This window comes from Myodes glareolus, chromosome 7, assembly GCF_982192425.1.
Source record: "Myodes glareolus chromosome 7, mMyoGla1.1, whole genome shotgun sequence".
Lineage (NCBI taxonomy): Eukaryota > Metazoa > Chordata > Mammalia > Rodentia > Cricetidae > Myodes > Myodes glareolus.
The window spans coordinates 82,529,340-82,557,051 of record NC_142032.1 but is presented as its reverse complement, the minus strand read 5'-3'; the positions used below and the strand labels follow the sequence as shown (position 1 = coordinate 82,557,051).

General features: G+C 46.3%; 1 protein-coding gene across 2 annotated transcripts in view; it reads left to right on the top strand.

The window, feature by feature from the left end:
- Scnn1g (sodium channel epithelial 1 subunit gamma) overlaps window positions 1-18,351 on the top strand; it is a 32,253-nt gene extending 13,902 nt beyond the window's left edge. For both annotated transcript variants that reach the window (XM_087908498.1, XM_087908499.1), the window contains exons 7-13: window positions 11,140-11,238; window positions 13,050-13,167; window positions 13,881-13,959; window positions 14,042-14,099; window positions 14,284-14,345; window positions 16,628-16,703; window positions 17,018-18,351. In XM_087908498.1, coding sequence (XP_087764624.1) covers window positions 11,140-11,238; window positions 13,050-13,167; window positions 13,881-13,959; window positions 14,042-14,099; window positions 14,284-14,345; window positions 16,628-16,703; window positions 17,018-17,398 — 873 coding nt within the window. In that variant the 3' untranslated portion in view covers window positions 17,399-18,351. The remainder of the gene's footprint in view (window positions 1-11,139; window positions 11,239-13,049; window positions 13,168-13,880; window positions 13,960-14,041; window positions 14,100-14,283; window positions 14,346-16,627; window positions 16,704-17,017) is intronic.
- The last annotated feature ends 9,361 nt before the right edge of the window (window positions 18,352-27,712 follow it).

Below are 27,712 nucleotides of genomic sequence, written 5' to 3'. Positions count from 1 at the left end.
TGAACCCTGAAGAAGGACTTGGACTTTTCAACCTTTTCTTCCCTTACTCTTTCACCCTCTCTCTCTGACCCCTGCCTCTCGTAGCATCTGGAAATGGTTAAGAGTTCAGTAAACTTTCAAAAGTTCAAAAGAACATGGATTCTGCCCTCTGGGTCTCTGCTTTGAGCTCGGAAACACCCAGCATATTATTAAGCAAACAGTCTCTGTACCAACGGTGGGTAAACAGGATCGGGTTGAGTTCTCTGCTACACCTGTAGAAAATCAAGCCCACGCAACAGGTCAGTCAGCCAGAGGTATGATTGATGACCATGTTGAACAACAACAACAGAAAGACAAGGATTACTGAGCGGTCAGCAGGGACTCACTAAGAATAAATCCAAACAAGCTAGACTTCCTTCCTTCTTCATTTTTCACATTTTTTGTTTACTCGTTATTTATTGTTGATAGGCAGGCTAAGCTAATAGACTTAGGGAATTGGTCACCAAACTTTTCTTATTTTTTAAAGGCCTATATGGCTTAACATGTTCAAGACTCTGAATATCAAAAGATGAACCCAACCTTTGAGAGAAGGCAAAAATCAACACCTCTGGGCTGAGGAGGCAGCTTGCTGGCAGAGCATTTGTCTAGTATGCTCAATGTTTTGGGTTCTAGCAACACAGACACAGATAATAGACAGGAAGACACACACAAACACTGAATAGATCAATTGTTTATTGATCCATTGATCAAGATACATCTACAACATAGAACTCGTGTCTGGGGAAACAAGGACCCTGTCTGTCTTGTACCTAGTCTCAGAACTTGGAACATCGAATATTCCCAGTGATTACTGGGTAGATGAGTGGATGAAAGAATGAATGGATGGGTAGGTAGATGGGTGGATAGCCAGGGGCTATTGGAAAAGCTTCCTAAATGATGAATTCTTGAACAAGAAGTTCCTGCCAAATGATGTCAGAAAGGGCTAGTTCATACAGAGAGCACGGCAACTATAAAAGAGCCATGGGTAGAATGTTAAGCTACATAGTAAAGCTTTTTGAACATTGAAAGCTGGCTACAGTGGCACATGCCTGTAATTCTAGCATTTAGGAGGCTGCAAGAGGAAGATCAGGGGTTTGAAGCCAGCCCTGCCTACATAGTGAGACTTTGTTTTAAAAATATCATTTTGATTAAAGCCCAATCATATGCTAGAAACAGCACGTTAATAATCACAGAGAGAAACTCTAAGAACTTCACTAGAGCAATGACATGAAGGCGAGCAGCGGTGAGATGCAGAGAGAGTGTAGAAGCAGTAGGGCTTGATAACAGATTCTAGCAAGAAAAACTAGGAGAAACTAGGCGGATATTTGGGTCCTGGCCGAGATGTGGGGTGGGTCAGTGTGAGGCTCTGAATTAGGCAATGAAAGAGAAAGGGTATTAAAGATGACTACTTCCATTCAAGATTTGCCTAATCTGTTGTGTCTTGAGGGCAAGAACAGGTCAAGTTAAAATGTTCAGTAAGTGGACTTAGAGCTCAGAAGAAAACCTTCTAGACTTGGAAATAAATCTCATCACCCAAAACCTGAAAGAGAATCCTCAGCATGAGCTGTTTAAGAGTTGAACAGGAAGGAAATAGAGAGGCAGAGGAGCAGAAACCAGAAGGAATCCATGTCAGACAACTGGGAAGGAGCTGTGGGAAGGTGTGCCAAGTGCACTGAGGGGTCAGGCAAGGTGAAAGGTGAGAGGAGCTCTCGGAGTTTGGAGACCAAGAGGGCACTGGCATTCTTCCCCAAGACAGCCTCCAGTGGAAGGAGTGGAACAGAAACTAGAGGACAATAGGCTGGACAGTGAATGGGAGTTGAGGAAGTGGACAAGGGTGGACCATTCACTCCTGGAGACGTAGGGCTGAGTCATGGAGCAGAGAGACACTGCACCGTCCTGCAAATCCGTCAGTTCTTCTCACAGGGATATGTATCTCAGGGATTTAGGACTCAGGGGCTTTGATTTTGCACCATGGTTACCTCATCTGTGTAATGGGATGGTGACCAAAATGCTGCTTTATGGCCGGGAAAAGTTCAATGGGTTAATGTCTGCTAGGCACTTGAGTAACATGTACTGCATTCTTGGCACATAACAAGTGCTCAGAAAAATGCACTAGCATTCCTGTACATGTTTTAAGAAAAGAGATGTGGCCAGGCATGATAGTGAATGCCTGCCATCCCTGCATTCGGGGTAGAAGCAGTCACAGATTTGATGCCAGCCTGCGATACACAGCAAGACTTCTCTGAGGTGTGGCAGAGATGTTAGGGAAGGTTTACATTTTCTTTTTAATAGCCCTTTCTTTTATAAGCTATATATGTAACACACACACATATATTACTATATGCTATTATATATGTGAAGAAATACTAATTACACATATATAAAATATCCTAATTACTTGCTGTATGTGTTGAAAACATCTACCCTGCTTGTGCTTTCCTTTGAGTTTATTACAGTATTTTCCAAAAAAAAAAAGCACCGAGTGTTGCAGTGACGTGCAATACTGCAACCTGCAGTGACCTTCTTTCCAACAAAGAAAAGTCATGACCTTTCCCCCACTCTTTTGTCAGTATGTTTACTGAGGCATTTCCCTCTTTGAGCTCAGATACTGAAGTGAATTTTCTTCCAATTCATTTAATACTTCAACCAGTTTGATTTCTTTTCTGCAGGATGTAAAGTAGACACTAAGTATATGTCTTCCTCTAAACCTTTTTTTTTTAAAAAAAAAAAAGTCATAACTTCTTATTTTGAGCAATTTGTTTTCACCATTAGTTAGGGGTATAAATTGATTTGCAACACACACACACACACACACACACACTCATTTGTAACATACCGCAAAATGCCAAGAGTTAAATCACCTGCTTCAGTTATTTCTGGCATTATTGTGATAAAAACAGCATAGAGACAAAACAACCAAAAGGAGGAAGGATTTCATTTGACATCACGGTTTGAGGATACAGTCCACGATGGTGAGGAAGGGGTGTGAGAAGCAGCACAAGGTGACTGGCCACACTGTGCTCACAGTGTGAAAGCAGAGAGAGAGCTGGAGGCTGGTGTTTAGTTTGCTTTCATTTGTTTCCTTTATTCAGTCTGGGACCCCAGCCTATGGGGTGGTGCTGCCTTCATGCTAGGTGAGTTTTCCCTCTTCAGCTAAACCTCTCTAGAAATAGCTTCATGCACGTAGGCAGAGGTGTGTCTCCTAGGTGATTCTAAATGCGATCAAGTTGACGGTCGAAATTAAGCATCATGCCACCCGTCGTGGCATGCAGGGGAAAGTCCTGCACTTCTCTTCTAATTTTTAAAGTTTATTATTAAAGTGGAACTTGGCTGAGTATACTTCCTGTAATCTGTTTTTATTTCCTCAGAATTCAAAATGTATCACCAGGCTTGTTCCACAGCACTAGATAGTCCTCCAGTTTCAATGACAACAAACAATTTTGTTGTATAAATGTAGATAGCATCTATGGTATTTTAAGTTCCTATGGCATACGGTCGTCCTTTGGTAGTGGAAGGAAATTACTACTAAGACCCTTCACTGATACCAAATTCCATGGCTGCTCAAGTTCCTTACAGAAAATGGCATGGTATTTGCATACATTTCCCTATGTGCTTTAAATCATGTCTACATCACTTATGATACCCAATACCATATAAATGCTATGTAAATCACTGAAAATCTATAGATGTTTATTACAAATGCATTGTCTTAGTTGGGGTTTCTAGTGCTGAGCTAAAACAATTGACCAAAAGCAACTTGGAGAAGAAAGGATTCGTTTCATCAGCAGCCTGTAGTCTATCATCCAGGGAAGTCAGGGAAGGAGCTCGGAGGTAGGAGCTAATGCAGAAATCATGGAAGAGTGCTACTTACTATTTTGTTTTGTTTTGCTTTGCTTTGATTTCTCTCATGGCTTGCTCAGCCTGCTTTCTTAAGCACCCAGGACCACCTGTCCAGGGGTGGCAACACCCGCAGTGGGCTGGGCCCTCCCACATCAATCACCAATCAATAAAATGTATCACAGACTTGCCTTTAGGTCAGTCTTACGGGGAGCTTTCTCAGTAAGAAATTTCCTCTTTCCAGATATGCTTCTAGCTGTGTCAAGTTGACACAAAACTAGCCAGCACATGCATTTTCCCAAGCATTTCCTATTCGCAATTAGTTAAATCCTTTGGTGATCAAGCTGACCCCTGTACAGAATGAGGCAGCATTTACATAGTGCCTACACACTCTATAAATATGAATACTATGTAAATATGGACATATTCTGTATTGTTTAGAGAACAATGACAAAGAAAGGATCGATGTGTGCAATAGAGACACAGCTTTACTATTTTATTTTTGAAGATGTATTTTGTTCACGTGTGTGTATGTGCAAACACATGTGCAGGTGCCCATGGAGGCCAGAATCTGGTGTCAGATTTCTTGGAGCTGGCGTTACAGGCATTTGTAAACTGCCCAGTGTGGGTGCTTGGATCTGAACTCAGGTCCTAGAACAGTATGAGCTGCTAACTACCGAGCCAACTCTCTGGTCCCAAGATAAAGTTTTAAAGTATGTCTTCAACCCACAATTGGTTGATAATATAGACTCAAATATATATAATTGTTTAGTTATTTGTTTATTTACTGATTTTTAGTACTGGTGCTTACACTCAAGTCCCTGAATATAAGTATAATGGGCAAATTCTCTACCAGTAAGCTACATTCCCATGTCTTTATTATTATTATATAATATAAATATTATTATATTCATTTTGAGACAAGGTCTCATTATATAACCCAGTCCAGCCTTGACTCTATCACCCTCCTGCCTCAGCCTACTAAGTAGCTGGGATACAGGCAGAACCCCACCCAGGCCAAAAGTTCAATGTCTGATTTCTCTGTAATAAAAAGTCACTTGCTGCTGTAGTAAAGCCCATCTGTTGGACTGAAATGAATCAAGAGGGAGGTAGAATTTGAAAGGTAAACTGAGGCCGGTGAAGGTGTGCACTGCAGACTAGGCTGATGTATGCAGTATTGAGTTGCCAGGCTCTGACGACCATGATGGGATGATGTCTGAAATTTAGATGGCTGAGCGGAGGTGGTGGAGGAGGAGATACTGAGGAAGAGAAAGTGGGGGCAGGAGAACAGATGGGTGACCTTCCGCAACACCAATGAGGGACAACGTCAATCAAATCAGACAGGGAAGAAGCATGGCAAGGATTTGACTGGTTCGAAGATGCCCCTCTGCATCTCCTGATGACTGAAGGCCAAGAAGGAGAAGTTTCTAGAAGGAAACTTGCAAGTCTAGTCGAACAGCTGGATAGACTAGGATGTCACCAACAGAGATGAGGTGGTTTTAGGTGGGTGGGTGAGAGTCTGAGCTCAGATTTAGACAGTGTCACTTGAAGTGACGTGTATCATCTTCAAAAGAGTGGCTCCAAACAATCCATTCGATCAGTCTGTGGGGCAGACAGTGCACTGGGTTCATCTGGGAAGTCTCTCTGATTCAGACCAGACTGTGTTGACCTCACCCAGGGCTGCCTGTGGCGAGGAAGGAAGGTCAGGTGCCAGGTCTTGCTGGGCCTCCTTTGTGTCTCCTCCCGGCGGCCTCACCTCCCCAGCTGACTGGCTTGGACATGTTCACATGGTAACACAGGCTCCAAGGTCAGTAAGGCTAGTTCCGATGTGCAAGCACTTTTCAAGTATCTGCTTGTGTCAGGCTTGTTCATAACCCATCGGCTAAAGTGTGAGTCACGTGACCTGCCCAGCTTCAACTAGTGGAAAGCAAACTTTATTTCCTTATGAGATGGCAGGACTTGGCTAAATTTTGCCAACTCCCACAGACCTGCTATGTTTAAGATATTTGTAGACCACCTAGGCAGATTACCAGTGACCAATTATGTCTTGGCAGAACGGTTTTGGCTGGAGGTCAGCTTTGGGACCACCTGTCCCTTGTGCTGCTGGACGGGAAGAGGATGAGTCACATATAGACTCTGCACATCCTCTAATAATTAAAAACTGACCTTTATGGAGAAGTTCTATGCTAAGCACTTTCTTAGCATTAGGTTCAGTGAGTCCTCACAACACTGTACGCAGAGGCAGAGAATAAAGAGGAACTCTGGGCTGGAAACACAGCCTTTTGTTTCAGCAGCCATATGGGAGACTATCACTGTGATTCTTAGGTTTTTTTTTTGTTTTGTTTTGTTTTTTTTTCCTGGCAAAAACTCAGGTTACTTTTGTCTTGCTTTGTTTTCGTTTTTCAAGACAGGGTTTTACTGTGCAGCACAGTCTTGTGTATTTCTGATCCTCCTGCCTCCATTCCCCGCGTGGATATCCTATCATGCCTGATTTACGTGTTGTCGGGGATGGCACCCCAGCTCTATACAAGCACTCCTTCTCAGTATTATATTTATTTTGTTTTCCCAGACAGGGTTTCTCTGTGTAGCCCTGGCTGTCTTGGAACTCACTCTGTAGACCAGGCTGGCCTCAAACTCACCAAGGTCTGCCTGCCTCTGCCTCCCGCGTGCTGGAATTAAGGGCTTGTGCCACCACCGCTTGGCAAGCGTTACATTTTCAAAGGGAGAAGATCTCAGATCAAATACATTTTCCGTCACAGAGCAGGGCTTGGCGCCAGTACAAAAACCCTGCTTCAGAGTGAAAAGCAAATAAACAACTCAGTTAACAACAGAAATGTTCTGAGAGCTAGGAGCTTGAGTCACCAGGTAGGAAGACACATAACTGTAATTTCAATACTCAAGAGGCCGAAGCAGGAGGCTTACAAGTTCTTGGCTATCCTGGACTGCATAGTTAGACCCTGTCTCCAAACTAAAAAGAAAGAGAAGTGGTGGGGAGGGGCCAGGAAGGCAGGAGTTCCCTATTGACAACCCCCATTCCTCTAGGGCGAATTCTGAACCTGTGATGACATCAGATGCTACCACACTAGGCCAGGCTTGCTGTTTTCCCTCCCCAGCAGTCCTGCAGGGCATCAGAGCAAGGTGCTCTCTTCCTCCTCAGAGAAGAGGGAGTTAAGCAAGATCTTACAGTACCTTGTTTTATTAGAAAGTCGATTTTATTAGTTGTTCAATGAGATGGCTTGATTTTTTTTTCTTACTTGTCTCCTTGCCATGCAAACTATCTGGCAAAAGTAACTCAAGGATAAAGAGGTTTATTTGGTCTCCCAATTTGAGGACGCAGCTCACCATGGTGAGGCAGGAATGGCTGCAGGAGTGGCTGCAGCTCACCATGGTGTGGCAGGAATAGCAGCAGGAATAACTGGTCACATTTCCTCCTCTGCCAGGACACACAGAGATGACGCTAGTGAATAGTGTGGCCATGTTCAGAATGGTCCTTCCTCCTCAGCCAAACATTTCTGGAAATATCCTCACAGATGTGCCCAGAGATGTGTTTTCTAGGTGATTCGAAATACTGTCAGGCTGGCCATCAAAATTCCCTACACCTTACAGGTGAGAGACTTACCATAAGTGTGTTGTAACTTTTGCTCAGAGAACACTGAAGCCTAGGGAAGTCAAGTCATTCAGTCTGAGGGAGCACAGCTGAAAGCAGAATTCAGACTTACTTCAACGCCCCCGCCCCTGCTTCTGATTGCATCGCTAGCGAGCCTGCCACTGCAGCTTGTGTAGGGACAATTGTCCATTGGCCATAATGCGGTTGCTGTAGAAGGGGCCCCTTAGGAAGGAGGACTCAGAATCCTACCATTGGTGTATGAACAGAGAAGATGGTCAGGGTTGGGGTCTGGATTCTGCTTCTATGAGCAGCCTGGGGCACCATCTCAGTTATATCCCCTGGAGTTGGTGGGGTGAGCGCAACCCTCCTGCAACAGGGAAAATCCTTCATTCCCAAGAAGTCTCACCCTGAAATGGACTCAGTGGAAGAGGATTGCAGTCCCGCTCTAGGGGAACTGGGAAACCAGTTTGCTTTACCCTCTGTCGTGGCCCTGAGACAGGATGTAGGTGTTGTACAGGCAGCAGGAGACACGGCTCTACCTAGCTACCTAGCAGCTGGAGTTCTTTCTAGAGACCTTTACCCAGGTGAAACCAGGAGCTTGGCTTTTACCACAGCATAGAATTTCGGGATCAGTCGAGATGAATCAGAATGGGAGTTGTGGCGGGCTGGAAAGCATCCTGGCAAAGGTCTTCCAACTGCACCTCTGGAGGAAAGACCTCCACCTATCGGGAGTGAGGGAAGAGACTTGAACCACCCAAGAGAAACAAGCACCATTGCAAACAAAGACCCCTGGGACCGGAGACATCATTTGGAGCCTATGGTTTCGATGCTTTCTGAGTGCCCGTGGACATGTCTGCAGAATCCTTGGGCCCCAAGATTCCTAGGGAGCTTGCAGCTCAGAACAGTTCAGAGAGTGACAAGGAATAGAGGTGTTCTTGGGGAGAGCTACAGCTTGACTTCTCTGCATCTTCTTTCCCTGCCCAGCCTTGGCAGACACTAGAATCTCTAAACGGATTCGCCATTCAGCTTTAAGTCCATTGATTCTGCCCTGGCTGGAAACAAGTTCATCTGTTATCAGCGATATTAGTGAAAAGAGCAGGTGTTTGTTTGTCTGCCTGTCTGTCTGTTCATTAACGTGAAGCAGCCACTTTCCCCATCACTTACTTCTGTTGCTCCAGAATTTCAAAGTGAGCACGGCCAATTGCCCTTCAGGAACTTGCAGTTAATTGAGGGAGACTAATGGGTCAGCAAATGAATTACAAAACAAACAGAGAGAGAATAGCCTTCCCACACACTGCTGGCCTGTTTCTATCTATGCGGAGCCTCCCCGTTCTTTGTTTTGCCCCATTATCATTCTTTCTTTTAGAAACATGTCATCCTATGCCTCTTTAGCCCTGACCGACAACACACATGCATCCTCACATTAAACAGACTGCAGACCCTCACGCTAGGCTGGCTATGATTTCTGTTTAGTTTTTGCTCCACTTCAGAGATGTTATGCCTCCCCATCCTCATTTGTTTTTGTTGTTATTGTTCATTCGGTTCTTTTTGCTTTCCCTTCTTTGTTGTGTCTGGATCATTTATTTGCTTTGACATATTTTAAACTGGAGGCAAACTTGGTGAACTGTTGTACATGGATGGATAAGGGCCTTGATTCTTCTTAGACAGTCAACGTCCAGAACCAAAAGGAAAGGAAGCAGGCCCTGCTGAAGGGACTGGAACCTTAGGCACCTCATAACCCCAGCTTTTTTCTAACCTTCCACCCAACTCCCAGCAGATAAACAGATGGCTCATTACCATTCAGGAAGCCAAATCCAGGTTTCTCAGCAGGCGAACAGGGTGGTTTTGTCTTAACTCCTTCTTTGATTTGTTTCCAGAGACCTTTCTTCCTGACCCCTAAACTGGGAATTGAACTCACACAGGCTAGATAAGAGCTCTACCACGAGCTACATTGCCAGCTCCTATTCCAGGCCCCACGACCCCTCCTACTTCAATCTTTGCTGCCTGGCACTCTTCCCCCAGTTCTCCACAAGGCCAGCTAACTCTTTTTTCACCGATTTAGCTTTATATTGAGTCAACATAAAAAGGTGCTTTGTGAAACCATGGAGGAAAGGTGGTGACGTGGTTCTGGTCCTCGTCTCAGTCCATTGCTGTGATAAACACCAAACAAACAAACAAACAAACAAAACAAAACAAACAACAAAACTTCACCTTGAGCAGAAGTTGCTAGTGGAAGAAAAGGCTTCCATGCCTCATGACTCCAAGGTATAGTCTGTCATTTCAGAGGAGTGGTGGGAGCCCAAGCACTAGTCACATCACACCCAGCCAAGAGCAGAGAGGAACGCACCCACCCATGCTGCCTGTTTGCTCGCTCCTCAGCTGTCCCTCCACTCTTACACTGTCCAAGGGCCCAAACCAGGGAACGGTGCCCCCTACATTTGGGGTCAGTGGTCCTCCCTCAAGCAATAATCAAGACTCCAGCCTCCCACACTCACACCCACAGACCAACCTGATCAAGACAATTACTCAGCTGAGGGTCTCTTCCCTGGTGATGTTGAGTATGGCAAGTTGATATTTAAAAGTAACCACTGTAGGCCAGAAAAGAATTTACCAAGACCAAAAGCAGAGAAAGAGAATGTATTGAAATACCTCCCAGAAGTGCAGCAAGTGATGTCCCAGCGAGGCCCAGGCCACTCGGAAGGGGAAAGAGTTCTTTCAGGGCAGTTAAGTGGGGAGTTATTTCATTTCACCACGGTAAGGCTCCTGGGCAGGCCCACCTCTGAGGAGACAAACAAACCCTTCCTTATCATGTAGAGTAGTAAATTTGCCAGTTTTTCTGGAGCTTAGACAGGTAAGGCACACGGCTCTAGGTGTCTGTGTGAGAGATTATAGATCAGGATACAAATGACCGTTAAACTGTATGAATTTTCTTCATTTTAGTCTTTGTCTCTACCAAAGCGCCCTTTCTCAGAGATGCCTTCCTCATCCTTATGAAAGACTAACTGTCTTATTCTCCTAAGTCTTTCTATCCAGTGACCTTGAGCATTATTCAAAATTAATCTCATTAAAAGAAATCTCTCTCTCTCTCTCTCTCTCTCTCTCTCTCTCTCTCTCTCTCTGTGTGTGTGTGTGTGTGTGTGTGTGTGTGTGTCTATGCACATGCGTTGATGTATGTGCCACAGGACATATGTAGAGGCCAAAGGCATATCAGGGGGTTGTCATATCTCAGGCTAGCTGGGCCATAGACTTACAGGGAGTCTTCTCTCTACCTCACATTTACCTGTCAGAGTGCTAGGATGATAGTCATAGAATCTAGGGCTTCCAGCTTTATGTGGGCTCTGGGGATTTAAACTCGGGTCTTCATACATATGTACCAAACACTTTACCCACTGAGCCATCTGCCTAGCCCCATCCCATTGATTGACTAATAAGTTAGTAAGGCAAGGTATTGTATTGGCTGCCTGGCTGTATACCCTTCCAGAATGCATGCTCAGTGAGAGCAGGACACCTGTCAATCTTCCTCATTGTGGATTTCTCAGTGTCTTCAATGGCACCAGACCTACTAGATACTTGGCAAACTTGGGCGAGTAACTAAATGATTACTTAACTTCGGGGCGGGGGGCTCCCATCTGGGTCCCTAGGAAGGCATAGTTGACTGTGTGCTATTGTAATTGCAGACCGAATCCTTCAAGCTGAGTGAACCTTACAGCCAGTGCACAGAGGACGGAAGTGATGTGCCCATCACGAATATCTACAACGCTGCCTACTCCCTCCAGGTATGGCATGGCAGGGCCCTCATCTCTGGGTCATGGCCTGGATCCAAAAGATGAAGTTATATCTAGGCTGAGGTGTGCCTGGGACCAGGAACTAGGATGAGGATATCTGGGGTTGGTCCAGAGACCTCAAGTACAAATGATGCCAGCTGGTTCCAGTCTTCTTCGGTCCTCTGTAACCAGAGCTTAATTGACTTACTGAGGTTTATGTGGAACACAATGTACAAGGCAGACAGGTCTACTTGCTAAATGGGCCTTGGCAAGGGCTAGACAAGAGGAAACCTTCAGCAGGAGACGCTGGCAGAGGGGTAAAAAGTTTGGCTTCCAGATACGTTTGTGCCCCATGACTTGGGCAAGTTGTATCCCCCTGACAGTCACAGAGTTGTGCTAGATCAGGGTGAGCTAATTGGCAGCTCCCAGACTCCTCCAGGTTGCACACCGATTACTCTAGCCAGAATGGCATTAAAAATTCAGGAAAGGCCGCAAGAAAATCCATCATTTCTGGCTTCTCCTAAAAAAAAAAAAAAAGTGATCTGGGATCTGGGAACCCATATCCCAGCAGGACAAACCACAGGAGAAGCCACTACATTAAACAAGCTACAGAGTGACTGATATCCACAGCTCTGTGGTGGGCTGGGTGCCTCCTTCAGCGGGCTGGAACTCTGAAGCTGGCCTCCTTTTGGGGATGCTAGAGAGCCCACAGATATCATCTTGGCAGATGGGTGGGGGCTGGAGAGATGGCTCAGGCAGGAAAGCACTTGCCTCAGAATGCACGAGGACATGGGTTCAGACTCTCAGGACCCACACAAAATGCCAGGCATGTGCCTACAACCCTAGCAATGGCAAGACGGGCAGGAGATGCAGGTGGCTGCCTAGAAGCTCACGGGCGGCTAACCTGGTCTCTATGGCAAATGAGGTTCCGAGACTATTTCATATCATATGAGTGCTGACGCCGAGGTGAAAGGGGACGCTGGAGCAACTGCCAATCAGCAGTGAGGAATACAGTTCTAACAGTCTTGCATTCAGTGCTAGGTTCTCCACACTGGATCACTCAGGACAATGACCACAAGACCCAGGAAGCTTCTAGGGTAGGGTAGGGGCTGCGAGCTATTCAGGTTTACATCTCAGGGTTTTCTGTTTTGTTTCTAAGACAGGGCCCTATTTTGTATACCAAGGTGACCTTGAACATACTGTGTAGCTCAGGCTGGCCCTTCAGGTTGCTATGGTCCTGCCTCCATTTTCTGAGTGCTGGGATTACAGGTGTGCACCACCACACCTGGCCCAAATGCCGGTCTCTCCTCTGCGTGACCTCAGGCCAATTAGTCCAATAGCGGCTCTGTCTTTTCTCATCTTTGAATTAAGTGCAATATTACTCCATAAGATTGTGGTGAGCGTGAAATGCCTGAATATGTTAAAATATCTGTCCTTAATAATTTATCACTAAACATTACCGAGGGCATCATTCTAATGAATTCACTTTTGGGGAGGGTGTCTAAAGTCCATTTGCTTGTAGCATGAATTCTTGTAAAGCAGCCGCTCTCAGGCTAGCAGTCCCTCTTTGTGAGGAAAGAGGCATGTTCGCATCACCTTTTGGCTCAGTTCTGAAGAACGCTAGAGAATTCCATGCTGGGCTTCCTGAAAAAAAAACTTGATTCTAAAACAGTTTTTTAACCATTTTGTTTTCTTTAATTTTATGTGTATGTGATACGGCCATCACGACAGGAAAGGTTTTGGAATGTAAGATATGCAGGCAGGGAGTTCTTGGCCTCCACCCGCAAGGAGGGTTAAGAACATTCTTGGGTATTCTCTTTCAGATCTGCCTTTATTCATGTTTCCAGACGAAGATGGTAGAAAAATGTGGCTGTGCCCAGTACAGCCAGCCTCTGCCTCCAGCCGCCAATTATTGCAACTACCAGCAGCACCCCAACTGGAGTGAGTGGTCCCACCTCCAGCCTTGCACATCCCAGGAGGGGAACCAGCTTGGCCCAGCAACAGGTTGCCCAGTCCCGATTGCCCTTTGCCTGAAAAGGGTGTTAAAAGCCCTTTCTATCACCAAGCCTGGCTTGGATTGTACTTTTTAGTTATGGGTAAATGCTATGCCTCAGCCTGGGCTAATAGCTTGCCCACATAGTCAATTCTAAAAGGCACTGTCCATAGTACTTTTACACAGAACAGAGAACCAAGGTTCGGAAAGATTAAGTCACTTACCTGAGGACACACAGGCGAGAAGTCACAGAACTGAACCCAAGGGTTGCCTAACCCTCAACTCGGGTCTTTTGTGGTTGTTTGTCTGTTTGTTCTCAAGACGGGGTCTCTCTGTGTAGCCCTGACTGTCCTAGAACTCACTTTGTAGACCAGGCTGGCCTCAAACTCAGAGATCCCCCTGCCTCTGCCTCCTGAGTGCTGGGATTAAAGGCGTGCACCACCACACCTGGCTCCCAACTCCTACCTTTAATCCGGAAAAGATACCATTTCCTAAGATCACAAACCAGCATTAGTCCCCCCCACACACACACCAAAAAAGACAGCATTTTTAAAAGGTGCAGAAATAAATAACTAGCCCAAGATGGTGGGGGCTCCCCAGATGACCCTAGGAAGGGTGCTGTGCCTCCAAAGTTCACACTTCTTTCTACCCTTTCCCCCAGTGTATTGCTACTACCAGCTGTACCAGGCCTTTGTCCGGGAAGAGCTGGGCTGCCAGTCAGTGTGCAAGCAAGCCTGCAGGTGCGTAGATCTGGAGGAACAGGGCGGGCAAGGCTGTGCTGAGCCAGCAGCCCACCTTCACTCTTTGCCCTTTTCCCCTAAGCTTTAAGGAATGGACACTGACGACCAGCTTGGCGCAGTGGCCTTCTGAGGCTTCCGAGGTAAGCTCTGCCCCTCACCCCCCCCCCCCCCCACCCTGAGTTCTTGGTGTCCTCATCTATTCCACTATTGGGGGCACAGTTCCCAGATGGGTCGACTTGTACCGCCAAAGCCAGAGAAAGGAGGCGTGGCTGAGGGAGAGGGCAGTGGGTAGCCCTCGGCCCACTCTTTCTTTCTCCATCACAGAAATGGTTGCTGAATGTTCTCACCTGGGACCAAGGCCAACAAATAAACAAGAAACTCAACAAGTAAGTTTGCCTCCACCCAGTTCCCTCTGCCTCTGTCCGCCACAGGCTCTGGGCCCTTCGCTTGCTTCCTCATTGCCAAGCCTTCTCCTTTTCATTCATTCAATCATTTAGTCAACAAATATTTACTGAGCTCCCTATCATGAACCAGGCTCTGCTCAGACCTTCGTTTGACCGTGATCCACAGCTGAAACACATTTTGCATCGTGGCTCATTGAGTCTATAACTGGGATAAAGCATGCAACAGTATTTCCTTCTGATGTACAAAGCACTTGGGCTGATTCTCAGATGGTACACAATGCTCTGGCCAGCCCTCAGGGGATCTGCTCCACGACTCCCCTATGAATACCAAAAATCTCTGAATGCCCAAGTCCTGATGGGGAAATGGGACGCGTTTGCATGCGAACCACCACATCCTCTCATCCGTTGAAGTCATCTCTAGGTTCCTCGTGGTGCCCAGTGTGATGTAAATCCTATGGAAACAGCTATCACAGTGGATTGCTCAGGGAATCTCATGCAAAACAAGTCTTTGCATGTTCAATCCAGGTGTAAATACTTTTCCTCTCAAAACATCCCCTCCACGGTTGGTTGAACATACAGATTCAGAACCAACAGACTCAGAGGGAGGGTGAGTTTCCATCCTAATTGATCACTACGCACCAATCTGATTGGTTAGGACCTATACCAGCTCAACAGGCAAACATTTTGATACGCCTTTAATACATTCTGATATTTTTTCATCTTTTTTCTTTCCTTTTATTTTTTCTTTAAGACAGGATCTTGTATAGCCCAAGTTGATCTCAAACTCACTATGTAGTTAAGAATAACCTTGAACTTCTAATCTTCCTGTCTCCACATACCAAGTGCTGGGATCGCAGGCATGACCCACCATGCCCAGCTTTGCCTAGTCAATTCAATTATGTACCAGACACTACCACAGTCCAGCACACTTGCTTTGGACTTGCTGGTGTATCCTGACTTATAAAAATAGTCCCCTTAGCATCCTGTCTTCTAATCCTACTTAGATTTTTCACAAAGAAATTCATTTCTGAGATAGCTTTGGCAAAAATTATCTAGGCCAGAGATCAGGAATCTCAGCAGATGGAGACAAATGTGGGAGAAACTGGAGTCACCTTCGCAACCCCGGCAATGCACTTGCCTACTTCTGACCATCACCGTGTCCCAGCCTAGGGTCTTCCCTAGTAAAAGTCAGTCTAGTCTCCAAACTAGAGCGTGGTATGTAAGTTGTTAGGGGAAAATGGGGACATCCAGGTAACCAAATATGCTCTCTGACTCTCCCCACCCCCCACAAGGAGTTCGCAGTGGAAAGATAAGGATAGAATTGACTCATCAGTAATCCCAAAATTTTGGAGCCAAGTCAGGAGGGTTAAGAGTTCAAGGCAACCTTAGGTTAGACCTTGAGACACTGTCTCAAACAAATACAACAAAGAAAGAAACACCAGATAGAATGAGACTGAGCATGTGCAGTCAGTTGGTGTAGAGCAGTGCCAAACCCAGCCTGATGAAGCCGTCCTTTCTTCTCAGCTTTTCCTAAAAGGTTAAATGTTCTGTTAACATGTGACTCCCACTCTTGCCCCACGTCGCATGACTTTGCAGCAGTGAAAACTCTGAATGAGCATGAGCCTTCCAGCTCCGTTGTTCCTGCCAGGAGAGATTGAGGAGGGTAGTTAAGGGCATGGCCTTGAAGCCAAACGGGTCTGGCTTCGAACCAGCTCACTCAACAGTCAGCTATGCAGTGAATGAACCCAATCTATGTCTCAATTTCCATGCTGGGGATAATTAAGACACAGCTCCCTGCTTCAGACACTGCGAGACCTGCATTCATTCACTCAAGGGTCTTCCAGCAGTGTTTGGCAACATCAGAAGTGCCTAACAAAGACTACTCATTGTCACTGTTACCTTAGCTACTTCTCTCGCTTGCACCACCCACCAGTCTTCTATATGAGTCTGAGACTGCAATCAAACAATTATCAATGCCAAAATATAATGAGCTGGTGGATGGGTGAACCAGAACCTCTGGGGGGTTGAGAAACAACTTTTTTTGCATTTTCAGTGAATGGATGGCCTGAAAACCAGATCCAAATTGGAAATGCACTCTGTGATATAGAAAGAGACACGGGGACAATGTTCTAGGAGTCTGAGGGAGATCAGAGCACAGGCCACGATAGGGGCTTGGGCAGGAAGGCAATGAGAGCCATGCTGCCATCTGGCAGGAAGCCAAGGCTGCCCACCCACCTGAGCCCCATCTCTTGAAATTTCTGCAGGACTGACCTGGCCAAACTCTTGATATTCTACAAAGACCTGAACCAAAGATCCATCATGGAGAGCCCAGCCAACAGCGTGAGTAGTCTGCTTGTTCTGTATGTCCCAGGTGTATCAATATGCCTATCTGTCTAGTCTAGAGGAACAGTCACTGAGGGAATCTGACCTGGTGTAGGAGGGCCAAAGCCTCAGAGTAGAAGCCCAGAGTGAGAGGAGATGGGCCTGTAGCTGAGGCCAATTGGAAAAAGCCCCCTTTTGAGATAGGGTACTCGCTAAGTAGCCCAGACTGACCTTGAACTGGCAATCATTCATCCCTCTGCTCCCTGAGTGCTGGATTGCAGGCATGCACCATGACTCTCAGCCTTGAAGTTACAGTGTGGTCTCCCTTACAGATTGAGATGCTTCTGTCCAACTTTGGTGGACAGCTGGGCCTGTGGATGAGCTGTTCTGTCGTCTGTGTCATCGAAATTATCGAAGTCTTCTTCATTGACTTCTTCTCTATTATCGCTCGCCACCAGTGGCAGAAAGCCAAGGATTGGTGGGCCCGGAGGCGGGCACCTCCCTCCCCTGAGACTCACCCCAACCATCAGGGCCAGGATAATCCAGCTCTGGATACAGACGATGACCTGCCCACTTTCACCTCTGCTATGCGCCTGCCTCCAGCCCCAGAAGCCCCGGTGCCTGGCACGCCACCCCCCAGATACAATACCTTACGCTTGGACAGTGCCTTTTCCTCCCAGCTCACAGACACTCAGTTGACCAATGAGTCCTGAGGCAGAACCGGAGGACAATCATAGTCTAAGGAGACTCTCTGACACAGACAGGCCCTCCTATCCTTGCTTGGGGCTTTTGATACACGACTAACAGCCTACTGTGAACAGGACGTGGCTTGGGAACCCACAGAAGGACCTGATGGGCCCTGCCCAACACTCATAACTTCCAGAGTGAGTTATACTCTGCAACCTGGACTTGGCAGTTCTGAGCTGGAGAGCCAGCAGTAATGGCCTTGGGTCAATAGTGGGCTCTTCACAGGACTGCAGGAGAAGTGTGCTTCGAGAGCCCCAAGCTCAGGAGTTCACCTACAATATCCCTGGTCTAGGCTGTAGTCCAAGCATGCAATCTTGGGCTGCAAGGCTGGCTAGCCATCACCTGATGTGGGTGACAAAAGAAATTAGCACCATCTTTGGGTATCAACTGTTGGTTGCTGAACTAAGCCATTGACACTGGGACAAGGTGTACTCTGCGTCCTCAGACAGACAGTTGGCCCAGGGCCTGGGAGCGTGTTTGGAGAGGGCACAGGAGAGAGAGGCCAAGGGGTGTGGCAGGATGTCCCCACTCTGGGAGCAGGGTGGGGCGGTAGAGAAGGGCCAGTTAGAGGACATAGCTAGACACTCCTCACAATTGGTATTCCCATAATCTCAACTCAAGAGTGAAGTTCTGGGAGTTGTGCTAAGCACTTACATAAACCACCCTAGGGCATAACAAACATCAGACCACGGACCCGATCCTTTATTTTGTCATTGAACTGAGAATATGTGTGTGTGTGTATGAGTGTGAGTGTGTGTGTGTGTGTGTGAGAGAGAGAGAGAGAGTGATGTATATGTGTGTTTATAATTTTTACATAGTTAATATATACATATATATCAAAAAGAGAATTTTTGTGACTCATGAAAATTATATGAGTTCAAATGTTAGTGTCTATAAATAAAATTTTATTGATACTCGGCCATGCCTATTTATTTGTACTTTGTTCATGGATGCTATGCTAGCTGAATTAACACAGCTGAGTGATTAAAACTTTGGCCCTTTCCAGAAACAGTCTGCTGACTCCTAGGTTAGTCCATTAAGGAGGTATAGAAACTAGAGCAAGTTATTTGTTCAAGATGACATAGCCAGAAAGTTGCAGAGCCAGGATTTGAACCCAAGCAGCCTAACTTGCGGGCATGAGCACTCTCATTCCCCTATCCTGAATGCAGTCTCTGTGTGCATTAAGTATGAAGCTGATGTCACTTGTGGTGGAAAGAAGAGGAGGCTTAACACCCAGGATCTAGACTAGAAGAAGGTCCTTTGTGCATAAATCAGAAAGACCTGCATTTGGGGACTCATTGACACACAGGGACAGAGGCTGGTGGAGTCCAGGGTCTTCGTGAAAGAGGCTATGGGGACCCTACATGAGCAAAGGCCACAGGTCTCACCCCATCTATGCATCCCACGCCTGCACTTATAGTCACCGCCTCTGCCCCGTGTAGTATTTCCGCTGGTTCTCAGGGGTCAGGGAACAGATGTCATATGCTGGGAGCTGTGCTACGCACTTACATAAATCACCCTAGGGCACAACAAACACCAGCCTACATGATGACTGTGGGTTACATGGCACTCCCTGGGGGTGTTGAAGCAGCTAAGTCTTAAAGGTATAAGCCTGGCTGGACTCCTGGGGGCTACAACCGGTACTGAGAGGAAACATGTAACAGACACCCACTTGGACACCACTCAAAGGAGATCTAGGGACCGTGCCCTCAAATCCATGGAACTGGCCAGCCTTGGCATGTTATCCTAACAGGAACACTTCCAGCAAGGCTGAAGCTGCTGCCGGGTGTGTCAAAGGTGAGACCGACAGCATCTGGCTTAATTGTTCTCTAGTAAATGGGCGTGCACCCCTCCTGGCTCCAGCCATCTGCACGCCTGCTTGACTCCTGCAATGTTGCCTTTTCTCCTTTTCCATTCACCCTTCTTCTAGCGCCACAAACGTCTCACCCCTTGGTATAAGTTTTCATCCATTCGTGTCTCTCGTTAGATCGTGAACTCTACAGAGACAGGAATAATGTCTTACCTCTTTGCACTCGGACTGAGATAGGACTGAACACAGTGTTGACATTTAGTTGTATGAAGCTTATCAGGACAATAGTAATTGGACTGACAAGTTGGCTCAGTGGGTAAAGGAACTTGCTGCCAAGTTAAATGACCTGAATTTAATCCCCAGAATACACACGTGAAAGAGAGAGAGAGAAAAAAAAAACTAAGTTTCATCTGACCTCTACATGTATGCCACAGCATGTGTGCCCACACAAAGCAAACAAATAATTTTTTTTTTTAAAAAAAGAACAAGAGTGGCAAAAAAAATTTCCAGATCTTATTATTGGCTAGGGGTTCTATGAGGTTCCTCACACACATCAGCTTCTGTAATACCGGCCCCTTGGGTACTCTTGTAAATGAACTGAAGCACAGAGAATTCTAACCACACAGTTGGTAATTCATGTGCTCCACCCAACAGTGCAGCCTGTGGGCCTAGCTGTCCACCACCTGCAAACTGCCTTTCACTCAGAGCTTCCCCCAGAGGCCAGGATTTTCTGCCCCTGAGGAAACTGTCACTGGTTCTCTGGATTTAGGTCCAGAGGAATTCCTATGTCAAGACAAGGGTGAGGACAACCCCATGGTCCATCAAGCATTTCCTAATGGTTCAGAGATCCCCTGGGAACCTGCACCCCAAAGGGTGATGTTAAATAAAGACTTATGTTTTCTAGACTTGGTATAGCTCGGTTGGTAGAGCACTTGCCTAGCATGCAAGAATCCCTGGGTTCAATTCCTAGCACCACTTAATCCAGGCAGGGAGGCACTTACTCATAGCCCTAGCCACACTCAGCTACACAGTAAATTCAAGGCCAACCTGAGATACATGAGACCCTGTCTCAAAAAGAAAAACATTTAAATGTTTTTTTCCAGACAGATTTTTCTCTGTGTAACCACCCTGTTGTCTTGGAACTTGCTCTGCAGAACAGGCTGGCCTTGAACTCACAGAGATCCACCTGCCTCTGTCTCCCAAGTGCTGGTATTAAAGATGTGTGCCACCACCGCCCACCTCAAAAAAAAATTTTTTAAGACCCATGCTTGTCTAAGGTTGGAGTCAGACATGGGAGACATGAATGATGTGGGGTCAAGTGCGGACTGGGTCACCGTGGAGGAAAATAGTTATGGTTATGCCCTCAGTCAGAGAAGGAAAGCAGCAGCAGCAGCAGCAGCAGCAGCAGAAGTTTCCAGAACAAAAGGCAAAGCAGCATAAGGCTCCCTGCCCCCAAAGTGCTCCTCCTTTTCATCTCTACTCCAGTATACTCCAGGAGGATGTCTCCACAGGACAGACGTGGTACATAGGACCTCCCAGTTAGATGTTTCCCCCTCAGCTTGGCCAGGTTTATGAACTCACCCTAGGGTGAGGATGTTAAACGGCAGAAGGGCTTTGCTGCCACACCTGCATGCACTGTCCTTTCTCTTTCTCTACAAAGTCCCCACTCATGCAACAAGAAGAGGTACAGAAGCTGCCGAGTCTTATACAGCGTTCACTTGACCTAGCAAGCTGGAATATCATGTGGTGACAGACAGAATAAACAAACCATTGCATTTTTAACTGTGCAAAAACCAAATTCCAGTTCGGTGAACATGGTCTTTAGCGTTTTCATGTTGTTGATCACTCTGTCTGACAATCGAGTGATTCCCTCGATTGCTTTCCTTCTAATATTTGAGACAGGATCCAAAAAGGATAAGTGGATAATGGAGATGTGGTACATATATATGATGGAATTTTATTCTGCCATAAAGAAAGATGAAATAGGTGGGGAAATGGATGGAATTGAAAACTATCAGGTTGAGTGAGGTCATCTGGGCTCAGAAAGACAAACATATTATATCCATGTCATGTGGGGATCTTGACTCTCACTGCTAAATCTGTGTCTTTAGCCTGGCAAGTGGGTAAAGGCCAGGAATCTAGGAAGAGGTCCTGGGGATTGGAGAAAAAGGGGCTGGGGTTTGGGTAGACAAGCCAAGAAAATGAAAGGGGGATACCAGAGGTGGGAAGGGCAGAGAGATCACACGGAAACCTGTGACTTCCCAAGCGAATTACAAAGGAAACAGCTCCCAGGGATACAAAGGCATCTTGGCTCATGGTTGGGGTTTGTGTTCAGTCATGTTGTGGTGATGAATGCCTGTAATCCCAGGGTTGGAGATCAAGGGCTGCATAGCCGATCCTGTCACAAAGAAAGGAAAGGAACAGAAACCATCAGGTGAAGAGACAGCCAGTGGCAGAACAGTGGCCAATGCTGTAAGAAAAGAGACCACCCCTGGATGCTGTCGGGGAGGGGTGGGCCCAAATGCTGCCACAATCTGGAGATGGTGTTATCTAAGAGAAGCAGTTTTACCAAAGGACTCCTGGTCTCAGAGGCTTCCTTCCAAGTTCTCACTCAGCACGTCAGCCTGCAGAGGACAATTTATCTTCAAAATACAGTGGTGAAGTAGTCATTCATGCGGATAGATACATCGTGGAGAAGAATGCTCTGAGAAGAATGAAATGCCAGCACTGGCAAAAAAATATACTTCTTTTTATAATGGACTTTTATTCAGTCACTAAAAAGGAATAAAGTGGGGCCAGCGAATTGGGTCAGCACACGAAGGCGCTTGGCGTCAAGCCTGAAGACCTCTGTTCAATCCCCAGCACCCGCTTGGGAGGAGGGAACTGTCTCCTTCAAGCTGTCCTGACTTCCACACACCCTCATGCTGATTGCCCTCCCTCACAGAAAACAAAAAAACAGGAAATAAACTAATGTAATTTGTAATGAAGTACTGACGTATGGATGAATTTCAAACCTATCATCCCAACTGAAAAAGCCAGCGGACTTAAAAGGTCACCGTAACTGTTTGTTTCCACTTAGAACTAAGACTCAAAGACAAACTCGGAGCGTCAGAGCAGACTGGCAGCTGCCTGGAGGAATGAAGGCTGCTGATGGGTGAATGACTCGTGGCTCCCACGCGGGGATATGAAAACATTTGAGAACTACACAGAGGCAGCGTTTGTAGAGAATTGCAGATGTGCAGGCCGCCACTGAACCTCAAGGGGTTGACTTTACAGAAGGTGAATTTTACCTCAGTAAAAAATTCAAATTAAGTTTAAGGATGGACATGAAGACACATCTATCATCTCAGAACGAGGGAAGCAGGAGGATCTTGAAGTTGAAGACCAAACTGGGCTATGTATCAAAGTCCTGCCTTACATGTATGTATGTATGTATGTATATATGTATGTATGTACTTATGTATGTATGTGATAAGAATATCCCCTAGTAGCCCAGTAGTGGGTAACTCCACCGATACAATAACCCAATCAAGTCGAATTTAAGTCCAAGTTTTAATCTGAGCAAATCACTCCTGAGTGTCCCAGGGGAAGAAAAGAAACCACAGGAAAAACCACAAGGGGAAGCCCATGGAGCCAGACCTTACATATTCTTCGGGGATGGAGCTGCTGTTTGGCAGGTTTCTTTGGGCAGGGTCTGAAGGAAATGGCTCCAGAGAAGGGGCTGCCGCTTGGCACAGTGAGGGCAGGGTTTGGAGAGGGCAACTCCAGGGGAGATCCCCAACAATATGTATGTATGTATGTATGTATGTATGTATATTTAAAAAGTGAGCTGACTTGCCGGGAGGTGGCAGCTCACCCCTTTAATCCTAGAGCCCCAGAGGCAAAGGGCGGCAGATAACTGAGTTCAAGACCAGCCCCGTCTACAGAGAAGTTCCAGGACAGTCAGGGCTATGCAGAGAAACCCTGTCTCAAAAGAATCAAATCAAATCACAAAAAGAAGAAGTGAGCTGACTTAAAAGGAAAGCTACAAATGAGAGTGCAAAGCAAAGCAAAATGCTCTAGCTGCAGAAGCCAAGAGAGTAGAAACCTCTGGGTGCATAAGGGGTGCAGAAGAACTCAGAAGCACAGAGGCATGAGGACCCTGCCTGATAACGGCTGCTTGCCATCCCGAATGGCATCACATACAGGTGTATGCTTTCCTGTCAGACCACATATAAATCTTCTACGCATTCTGCTACAGAGTGTGAATTTGCCCAGTCTATAAACCTCTTACCTTACAAGTGTGAGAACTTGAGTTGAACCCCCAGAACCCATGTAAAAAGCCAAGAATGGTGGCACATGCTTATAACCCCAGCTCTGGGGAGGCAGAGACTGGCAGATCCCTGGGGCTCACTAACCAGTCAAGCTAGTGAGAGACCCTGTCTCAAAAAAACAAGGTAAATGGCACTAATGGAATGACACCCAAAGTTGGTCCTCTGACCTCAGGTGTGCATAAGCATGTATACATGTACATGTATGTATACCAGTACACACCTGCAAACACTACACACGCACGCACACACACACACACACACAGACAGACACACACACACACCCCACACCACACATACACATCTCAGAAAAGAAAGAAAAGTATGTGGATGGTAAGGCAGGCATCATATGGATTCTAAAAGCAGCCTGACACCCTAAAAGTCGCTGGCAGTCAATGAGATGCCCTGAGATCAAACACCCCCTGCTTTGTCCCGTCCTCCTCCAGAGAAAGAGTTCTGAGAAATAGCTGTGTAGCCATCCTCTGGGGCCTGGGAACATCTTCTGTCTGTCCCAACTCGGCTCACACAGCCTCCGGTCCATCCCAGCAAACTGAGAAATTATCCCAACCCCCTCTGTCCCAAGACAGAACCAGCCCAGGGTGGAGAAGGGCCTGGATCAGCAGGATTCCTGACACACGTGCTGTAATTGCTGGCTACCAAGCTAAAGGAACCTCATTGTGTCCGGCTCGAATCAAGAAGCAGGAAGAGCAGGTGAAACCGCTCCAGTTGTTACTTTGCTCCTTCTCCCTCCTTCTGGAACATTCCCGGGGGATCTTCCCAACCTCCTCTCCTCATATCTCCAGCCAAACCAGTTAAGTGCTTGTCTGAAAAACTCTGCTACCCAGCAGCTCTGCTTGTGAACTGCCTGCCTGGACTCAGAGAGCAACAGCCACCTTTTGCTCTTTTTAATAATATTATTAAAAATATTTTTTACTTGTATCTACACAAAAATAATAAATAATATATTAGAAATTTGTTTTGAAAAATAATAAAACCCCAATTCAGTTTGAATTAAGAAAACAATAAATGCTATAAATTTTGGCACCCATCACTGAAAAGTCCAGTGATCTGCAGTTTCAGGTGCTGCAGGATGCAGAGACCCAAACATGAGCTCAGAACTTGGACTTCCCCTTCTTGTCTATGATGTTAGGTTTATTCTTAGACATATTCTCCCACACAGTGTGTCAAGATGATGTCATAGTCCTAGCACGTGTCCTACCTCTTAGTACCCTAAAAGAAAAGAAGATTCTCTCCTTAAACAATTTCTAGCTCACCGAGTGAGCTGTGTTCACATATTTGGGCCATTGACCTTTTCCTGAATCCAACAGTACAGTCAAGGGATGAAGCCATGATTGGCCACGCCTGGATCCTTCACTTAGTTTTCAACTAGGGGAGCAGCCTGGGCTTTAAAGGCAATATTGAAAGAGACTAGGGTAGAGAGTGATTACCCAAGAGTCTCTAGCACTCAGCAGGGATAATAGTTACATGTGACAGATACGACATAGGAAATGGGGATCAAGCAGGAAGAAAACAGAGGCCACCATTATTCCGTGATTCAAGTTTCCATCCAGATGGAATGTCATCTGGGCCATCTTTTCATACCAATCCAGCTTGAAAGAGTTTCCAAGCCAAAAATGTTAAAGTGACTGGGGTGTAAACATGAGAAAGCAAAGCAGAGAACTCTGGGGTGAGAAAATGAGGCTGGTCATCTGTGGCTCCCAGACAGCCTTGTACGACAGTTAGCCAGCAGGTCTCCCTCAACCTTGGAACAAACTTCTAAGGTCACTTTAAATTTTACCTGCAGCTACTCATGCATAATCAATATACCCATCCATCCATCCACCTATGCATCTACTCGTCCATCCATCCCCCTGCCCATCCATCCATCCATCCATCCATCCATCCATCCATCCATCCATCTACCTATATATAGGTGGATGGATATCCACCTATGCATGCATGCATCCGTCATCCACCTATCCATCTACCTATCCATCCACTCACCCATTCAACTATCGACCTACACACCCGTCTATGTATCCATACACCCATCCATTCATACACATATTTATATATTTATTGAACTACCCACCTATCCAATAATTACCTTTTTAAACTCAAAAGTTGTACTATCTGGTTCAAATACAAGTCATAACATTTATAGCTGTGTGACTTTGGGCAAGATTTTTGATCCGTATATGACTCCAATTTTGCTGTGTAAGATTGTTTTGAGCCAGGTCTGGTGACTCAGGCCTCTAATGCTCACTACTCAGGAGGCCTTGGCTACAAAGTGAGTTTAAGGTCAATTTAGGCAACATCAAAGACCTGTATTTAAAAGAGAAAGAAAGGAAAAGAGGGAGGGAGGGAGGAAGGGAGGGAGAGAGGAAGGGAAGGAGGAAGGGAAAGAGGGAGGGAGGAAAGAAGGAAGGAAGGAGGCAAGAAAGTGTAAAAAGGGAAAGAAATACAGTTTAATGGTAGAGCACCTGTCTAGCAATCATGAGACCGTGGGTCCAGTCTCAGCACCTCAAAAACAAAATAATAGATAAAAATGCATACATGTATATAATTTTAAAAAGGCAGTCACTAAGTTCTTTGCTGAGGGAAGGGCTCATGAAAGATCCTTGGCAGAGTTTTCTTTGTGTACTTGGGAGAGGTGTGGGTGTGTTTGCAGGTTGGTGCAGGCACGTGTGAAGGTACATGTGTACTCATGTCCACATGGAGGCCAGAGGTCATCTATGGGTGTTGTTCCTCAGGTGCCATCCATCCATGAGGAGAAACAGTGTTTCTCATTGACTTGGGGCTCACTGAGTAGGCTAGGCTGGCTTGCCAGTAATCCTCAGAGATCCACCTGCTTCTGCCTTTTTATTACTGGTATTATGCACCACCATATCTGACTTTTTATTTTTATTTGTGTGTGTGTGTGTGTGTGTGTGAAACCCAGAGGTTAATATTAGATATTTTCCTCTGTTGCTCTCCACCTGATTTTTCAGACAGGATCCCTCTCTGAACCTTACCCACCTATTGGCAGTCTTGCTGACCAATGAATCCCCAGGATCTGCCTGCCTCAACCTTCCCCTCAGACCCTGGGGTTATGGGGACATACCATCACAGCAGCTCTTTACATAGGTGCCAGGGATCTGAACTCGGGTCTTCCTGCTTGCACAGAAAATGCTGATACTGAGCCATCTCCCCAGCCCCACAGCTGGGTGTTCGTGTGGATGCCATGGATCGAACTTAGGTCCCCATGCTTGAGTGGCAAGCACTTTACCAGTTGAGCCATCTCTCCAGCCTGCTGGCAGAACTTTTACTTTATTTTATTACCATTTTTTTATTTATTTTACATACTTACTACAGTCTCCCCTCCCTCCTAACCATTCCCCCTCTATTGTATCTACTCCTCCTCTGTCCCACTCAGAAAGGTGAAGGCCTCCCAAGGCCTCCCAAGGCCTGGAACAAAGCACAGTACATCAGTTGAGGCAGGACCGAGCTTTGCTCCCCACCCCCTACCCCACCCCCTACCCCACCCTCTACCCCACCCCCTACCCCACCCCGCATCAAGACTGGATTTTTTTTCATTGTTGAGTTTCTGCTTTTTGGTCTTTTTTCCCCAGCATTAAACACCACATACCATCTGTTGGTAAAGCAACTTACAGGTTGTTTTGGGCAGTCACTGCTTCCTCTCTCTGTTCCTGCAGGTAGATTTTGGCTATAAGAGCTGTTGGGACCACAGGCATTCTGGGTCTTCCTAGTTTAAGAATGGGGAGCGGAGGGGAGGAGGAGGAAGGGAGAGGAAAAGGAAGGAAGGAAGGAAGGAAGGAAGGAAGGAAGGAAGGAAGGAAGGAAGGAAGGAAGGAAAATTATTACTTGATTATCTTAAACTTAAAATAAAATAACAAAGGTATTTCTGATGGTGATCTCACCCTTCTGATGTTGGATCAGAGGTCAACCAGGCCCCATTGGTGTCCAGGTGGCTGGTCCTTGTGTCTCCAGGTGAAGGATGTTTCTCTACCTGCATGCTTTTTCCCACGTGGCTTTTGGCATTCTCTCAGAACTTCTCCCCACCCCAGTTCTGCTGTTTGAATCTCCCCTCCTTTGAACCTCTTGGATTTCGATAGCCTCTGGTTCTCGCTCACAACACTCTCATTCACACCTGCACCCAT